The 7063-nt window shown below is 44.0% G+C and overlaps 1 protein-coding gene across 1 annotated transcript in view; it reads right to left on the bottom strand.

Annotated features, from left to right (window-relative positions):
- LRRC36 (leucine rich repeat containing 36) overlaps window positions 1-7063 on the bottom strand; it is a 49236-nt gene that overhangs the window by 13905 nt on the left and 28268 nt on the right. The window contains exons 5-6 of the mRNA XM_008066668.2: window positions 5176-5616; window positions 550-848 (exon numbers count right to left, since the gene is read on the bottom strand). Coding sequence (XP_008064859.1) covers window positions 550-848; window positions 5176-5616 — 740 coding nt within the window. The remainder of the gene's footprint in view (window positions 1-549; window positions 849-5175; window positions 5617-7063) is intronic.

A 7063-nucleotide genomic window follows, 5' to 3' on the forward strand; every position in this document is an offset into this window, starting at 1 on the left:
CAAACCTGTAATCCCAGCACATTGGGAGGCCAAGACAAGAGGGTTGCCTGAGCCCGTGGGTTTGAGACCAGCATGGGCAACATAGTGAGACCTCATCTCTAAAATAAATCAAAAACTAGCTGGGCATGGTAGTGCACGCCTTTAGTTTCGGCTACTTGGAAGACTGAGGCGGAAGGGTCACCGGAGCCAAGCAGTTCGATGCTGGGGTGGTCGTGAGCATGTCACTGCACTCTAGCCTGGGCGACGGAGTGACACTCTGACTCCAAAAAAATAAAAATAATAATAAAATAAAGTACTTCCCCACAATGCTTATGCTTTGGAAGTAGCTCAGGGACAGTTATCCCCATGGTAGAAATAAGAAAATCGTGGCAGCTTGGGAAAGACTTTCAGAGCAGAAAAAATTCAGGGCAAAAGAATCACAGGCTTCTGAAATCCCTTTGAACTTCTTGCACTGTTAGGACCACCCTCATTCCCACCCCCAACAGAACCTCCATTCTAGTTTTGAACCTGACACATTTCTTGTACAAACATAAACAAGCCAACACTTGCCTCGCTGCCTGTAGCATCTCTGAAACCATGCTTTGGATTCAAGTTGGCAAGGATATTGTCTTTCCGTTTGAATCCTCTCCTCGAGGGGCTTAATGACCTCTTGATCAAAATCTCTCTGTCTTCTGAAATTCCAGGAGATGACAGCAGTGTCTGCAGAGGAGTTGTTCTATTTCCCAGGACAGAGTTGTTTGGGAAAAAACCATGTGCTGCTGTTACATCGCCGAGGCTGGTAGGTAATTGTTGCTCTACATTGACCAGCAGAGCAGGGTCACTGTTGAAATGGGTTGTGGCATACAGATCTGTGGAGGAAACAGGCTGGGAGATGAATCTGCCCTTCAACTCCCTCATGTCTCACTTCCCTCCAAACCTAGCCTGAAGTCCCAGGTCATAATAACCACTCCCTCACTCTCAACTCTCTGGACCCTTTCTCTCTGACAAAACCCCAACTCTGGCTAACTCCAACTGTCCATGTGTTCCAAGCCTACACCAGAGCAGTGGGGAGATGGCTGGAGAACAACATGTATATATTCTGATCTTCCTCACTTTAAACTCATGACCACTATATTAATTGGGCCCATAGCTCCTGGCCACCGCAGCCTCGACTTGCTGGGCTCTGGTGATAGTTTCTGAGATAACTATTTCACATCTCTTTTCCCTTCAAACTCCTCCCTCCTTACTCTCAGGTTCTGGCTTCCCTTATTTCACTGAGAAAATAGAGATAATTGAAGAAAATGTAGAAGGGATCCCATCACTAAATCTACCAACTTACCCGTATTTGTATCCACAAATTCTTTTATTATAATAGATGAATTATCTGTGCTTCTTTTTTTTTTTGAGTCAGAGTCTCACTCTGTTGCCCAGGCTGGAGTGCAGTGGCATGCTCATAGCCACTGTAGCCTCGACCTCCTGGGCTCAGGTGATCCTTCCACCTCAGCCTTCCAAGCAGCTGGAACCAAAGGTGTGTGCCACCACACCCGGCTAATTTTATGATTTTTTTTTTTTTTTTAGTTGGAATCTCACTCTGTTGCCCAGACTGGAGTGCAGTGGCACGCTCCCAGCCACAGCAGCCTCCACCTGCTGCTGGGCTCCGGCGATCCTTCCACCTCAGCCTTCCAAGTAGCCGAAATTACAGGCATGCACTACCACGCCTGGTTGATTTTTTTGATTTATTGTAGAGATGGGGTCTCGCTGCCCAGGCGGGTCTCGAACCCGCGGGCTCAGGCAATCCACTCACCTCAGCCTCCCAAAGGCGCAGGATTACAGGTTGAGCCACCAAGCCCAGCTTTTATGATTTATTGTAGAGACAAGGTCTCACCATGTTACTCAGGCTGGTCTCAAACTCCTGAGCTCAGACAGTCCTCTTGCCTCCACCTACCAAAGTGCTGGGATTACAGGTGTGAGTCACTGTACTCAGTTCTATCTGTGCTTCTGAGGCCAACCTATCCATTGGTGGACCAGATACCATTTTCTTATAGCTGTTCTTTTTCTCCTTGCATCATCAATTTTCCCTCTACTGCATGTTTCCGTAGAATCTCCAGCAGGACACCATCCCTGCTCCAGCAACAGTTCCATTTCTCTGCTCCCCTCTACTGCAAAACTGCTTGAAGGGGATTTACGTATTGGGTAACTTTATTGCCTCGCTTCCAGTTTTTTCTTGAACTCACCTCAAGGAGGCTTTTATTTTCATGCATCCCCTGAAGCTGTTCATTAATGTCTTCTGCATTACCAAATACCATAATTACTTCTCAGTCCCAGGCTCCCTCCCTCTCTATCAGAAGCATCTGACCAAGCATTGATTACTCTCCCTCTTGAAACACACTCTTTACTTGGCTTCCAGGATGCCACTTCCTCTTGGTTTTTTCCCTTGCTATTTTTTTTTTTTTTTTTTATTTGGAGTCTCACTCTGTCACCCAGACTGGAGTGCACTGGCTGCTCCCGGCCACCGCAGCCTCGACCTGCTGGGCTCCGGCAAACCTTCCGCCTCAGCCTTCCAAGTAGCTGGAACTACAGGCACGCACTACCATGCCCAGCTAATTTTTTGATTTATTGTAGAGATGAGGTCTCGCCAAGTTTCCCAGATGGGTCTCGAACCTGTGGGCTCTGGCTATCCACTCACCTCAGCCTCCCAAAGTGCTGGGATTACAGGCTGAGCCACCGAGCCCGGCTTCCCTTGCTATCTTATGGGCTGCTTCTGTCTTGTTCTCTATGCTGGTTTTTCTTCATCTACTTGACTTCTACTTGTTGGAAGGCTCAGGATCAGTCCTCAGATCTCTTTTCTACCTACATTCACTCTCTAGTTGAGATCTTACCCAATCTTGTGGCTTTAATGCCATCCATACACTTATGATCTCCAAATTTATATTTTTAGCCATACCTTCTACCTTGAACTCTAGACTAATGTGTCTAGTTATCGCATTGGCATCTCTGGCAAGTTTTTTTTTTTTTTTTTATCTGGAGTCTCACTCTGTCGCCCAGACTGGAGTGCAGTGGCATGCTCACGGCCACTGCAGCCTCAACCTGCTGGGCTCCGGCGATCCTTCCACTTCAGCCTTCCAAGTAGCCGGAACTATGGGTGCACGCTACCACACCCGGCTAATTTTTTATTTTTTGTAGAGACGAGGTCTCACCAAGTTGCCTGGGTGGGTCTTGAAGCCGCGGGCTCAGGCAATCCACTCACCTTGGCTTCTCAAAGTGTTGGGATTACAGGCTGTGCCACTGAGTCCAGCCTCTGGCAAGTTTTAATAGCCACCTTGAACTTAAGATGTCTAAAACCACACTCATATGTATCTTAAAATCTGTTCCTCTTACTCTTTTCTGCATTAGTAAATGAAAGTTCCATTCTTCCAGTTACTCAAAACCATAGAGTTTTGACCCTCTTTCTCCCACACTTCATCCTTGATCCAAAAGCAAATCATGGAGCATTATATTCAGAACATATTTATAATCTGGCTACTTCTTACCACCCTACTGCTACCTATCAGCCTGAGTCATCATCTTGTCTAGATTCTAACCTCTTGAAGGATTAAAAAAAAATTTTGCCCTTGCTCCACACAGTCTGTTGTTAAATTAGCAACCAGAGTAAATTCTTAAGTGAGATGACACCATTTCCCTGCTACAAACACTCCAAGTCCTTTTGATCTTACCCAGAATAAAAGTCTGGCTATCTCTCTGACTTCATTCACACAATTTGCTTTCTCTGATGTAGCCACACTGGCCTCCCCGTTGTTTTTGAACATGCCAAGTATGTTCCAGCCTCAGAAACTTTGTACTCACCATCCCCATTGCTTAGAACTTTTTCCCCCCAGGTGCATATAGATAACACTCTTACCTCATTCAAGTCTCTACTTTTATGACGCTTCATCAGCAAAGCTTTCCCTGACCATTCTATCTACAACATCACTTGCATATCACTCTCTGTACCCTTATATTATGTTTCTTCTTAGCACTTATCACAACCTGACATATATTTATATGTTAACATGTTTATTATCTGTCTTACCCCCATTAGAATATAAGCTCCGGCTGGGCTCAGTTGCTCAGCCTGTACTCCCAGCACTTTGGGATGCTGAGGCAAGTGAATTGCCTGAGTCCGCGGGTTCGAGACTAGCCTGGGCAACTTGGCGAGACCTTGTCTTTACAATCAATAAAAAAAAATTAGTTGGGTATGGTAGTGCGTGCGTGTAGTTCTGGCTACTTGGAAAGCTGAGGCAGAAGGATCGCTGGAGCCCAGCAGGTTGACACTGGGGTGGCTGTGAGTGTACCACGGCACTCCAGCTTGGGAGACGGAGTAAGACTCCAACTCAAAACAAACAAACAAACAAAAATGAATGTAAGCTCCATGGAAGCAGGGTTTTTTTTTATGATGGTAAAATATGCATGGGACCTTATTTTGTTTGCTACTTTCTCCACAGAGCTAGGACAGTGTCTGGCACATTGTAGGTATTCAGTGAGCTTTGTTAAATAAATAAATAACTGAAGAGTGGTCTCCACCACTTACCCTGAAACTGGCTTCTTCTGAAAGCAACTCAAAATAGAGGTGACTCTGGCCAAAGAAGACTAGATGCTGCTAGAAAGATGTACTTGGATGCTACTTAACTAAAATAGCATGTAGCTGCTTACATTCCTACACATATTCTCTAACATATCTATTGTGTCAAACTCATAACTCTGAAGTTTAATGGAGGTTCCAAGGACCCCTGATGACTCTGAAATATAATTTAAGAAATGCTAAGCCGGGCTTGGTGGCTCAGCCTGTAATCCCGCGCTTTGGGAGGCTGAGGTGAGTGAATTGCCTGAGCCCATGGGTTTGAGACCCGCCTGGGCAACTTGGCAAGACCTCATCTCCACAATAAATAAAAAATTACCCGGGCGGGGTAGCACGCGCCTGTAGTTCCAGCTACTTGGAAGGCTGAGGCGGAAGGATTGCTGGAGTCTAGCAGGTTGAGGCTGTGGTGGCCAGTAATGTGCCACTGCACTCCAGTCTGGGCGACAGAGTGAGACTCCAACTCAAAAAAAAAAAAGAAAAGAAATGCTAATGCAATTTAAGAAGTATTAATTCCAAAATTTTCAGTTACCTTTCTATCTTCATGCCTATGAAAAAGACCTGTAAACTGATGAAGCTATTACCTGAACTAAGCTTCAAAAGCCTTCCAGTGCTGGAGTCAGGATTTGACAGAGAAGTTAGTAAGTCTCCACAGGGATGGGATGCGGTGGCCTTCATGTCATTTGAAGACTTTATGCTATATTCTCGATAGTTCTTGCTTTTCTGAGGCCTTTTACCAAGACTTCCATGCAGGGATAGAGTTTGAGAATAGTGACTATCATAATTTTCCAGACCAATATCTGAAGGTAACTGATAGGGATGGATCTGGCTAGAATCACCCACATCCAGGCGTTTACTCAATGAGACATCATGGGTAAGCTGAAAAGTATCAAGTTTTGGTATCAGTTCCTTTTCTGGAGAAGAACTTGAAGATTTGTTGTCCAAAAAAGATACTCGGTACCCTTCTCTAGTCATCTTCTCTGGGGATCGTACTGTAGACTGACGAGGTGAGTAGTGTCTGAACTCTAATCACCACAATGGAAAAAACAAAACATGATGAGAATTCTTTTGGTCCGGTTGGGAGTACTTCTGTTCACTGTTCACTGAACATATTCTCTACCAAAAAGTTCTTAGGAAGAAGTGGTTAATAATTTTGATCAATGGCAGCATAAATAATGAATAGATTTCCGTATGGAACACCACCACTACCAATAAAATATGTGAAGCATTTGTGTAAATAGTAAAAAATCTGTAACATTCTGGAGACAAATTTCTTATCAATCAAATCCCCTAGGAATTTCTGCCTAAAACTATAATGCCAGAGCTTTCTAGACACTAATTTCAAAAAACTTGGTGTAACCAAACATGAAGATAGTTGTGATTTTGTGATTGAGTTTATGGTTATCTATGATTTCAGAGACTCCTCGCAATGAAACTAAGCCCAATCCCACCCGCAGACTCCTAGAAGCTTTTAGTTCACTTATTGGGAACCACTATCCTAAGCCAATATAATGGTAGGAAATGCAAAACCTGTGAAAAATTTCTGGCCTAGTACTAACCTAGCTATAAAGCATTTCTCTCAGAGAGTTTCTCTGCATCTCCAAAAAGCCTCCTAGTGGGACAAGTAGAGCCACAAATAGAGAAGGCTTTGCACTCTTTGGTGCTTTCAGAGCTTCATATGCTTGAAGAGCTTCCTTAGGAAACAAAAACTACCATCTCTGAATTAGTCACAGTAATTTAAAAATAATGTAACCAAGTACCTTCTAATCCTATAAGACCCATAAGAACATCAGTGTTTACCTAGAATCAGCATATGAGGGGGAGCCTCCCCAAATTGGAATTTATTTATTAAAAACCGTGCATTTATTTTTATATGTTTAAACTTCAGTCACCTTCAAAGTACTCTCCATTTGATGCAATAACCTTTTGAGACACTTTTTCACTGTTCAAAATAGTTTTTGAACTTGGCAATGTTGATGCCTTTTAGTGCTTCTGCCATTTTTGGTTTCACCTCTTCCACGTTGGCAAAATATTTTCCTGGGACTTTTTTCATTGGGGAAACAAAAAAAAGTTGCTCGGGGCAAGACTGGGTAAATAGGGAGGGTGGGGCACAGGGGTCATGCCACGTTTGGTCAACAGCTGCTGAACACTCAGCGCAGTATGGGCAGGTGTGCTCATAAATCACTAATCATGAAATGGGCAAACATATTGAAAGAATCTCCAAAAAAGTAAATTCACTGAAACCGAACGCAGCTCTCTCACAACAACTAGCTGGTACACTAATGCCAATGGATTCCTAGAACACTTACCTAGTTGGGGAAAACCTGTACTACACGGGACCCACTATCCACAAAATAATTCTAATTCTGGGGGGGTCCTCCCTCATATACAGTGGGAGAAGATTGTAAAACATTATTATTATTATTTTTTTTTTGAGTTGGAGTCTCACTCTGTCGCCCAGACTGGAGTGCA

This window comes from Carlito syrichta, unplaced genomic scaffold, assembly GCF_000164805.1.
Source record: "Carlito syrichta isolate Samal-C Ts95f unplaced genomic scaffold, Tarsius_syrichta-2.0.1 Scaffold106255, whole genome shotgun sequence".
Classification (NCBI taxonomy): Eukaryota; Metazoa; Chordata; class Mammalia; order Primates; family Tarsiidae; genus Carlito; species Carlito syrichta.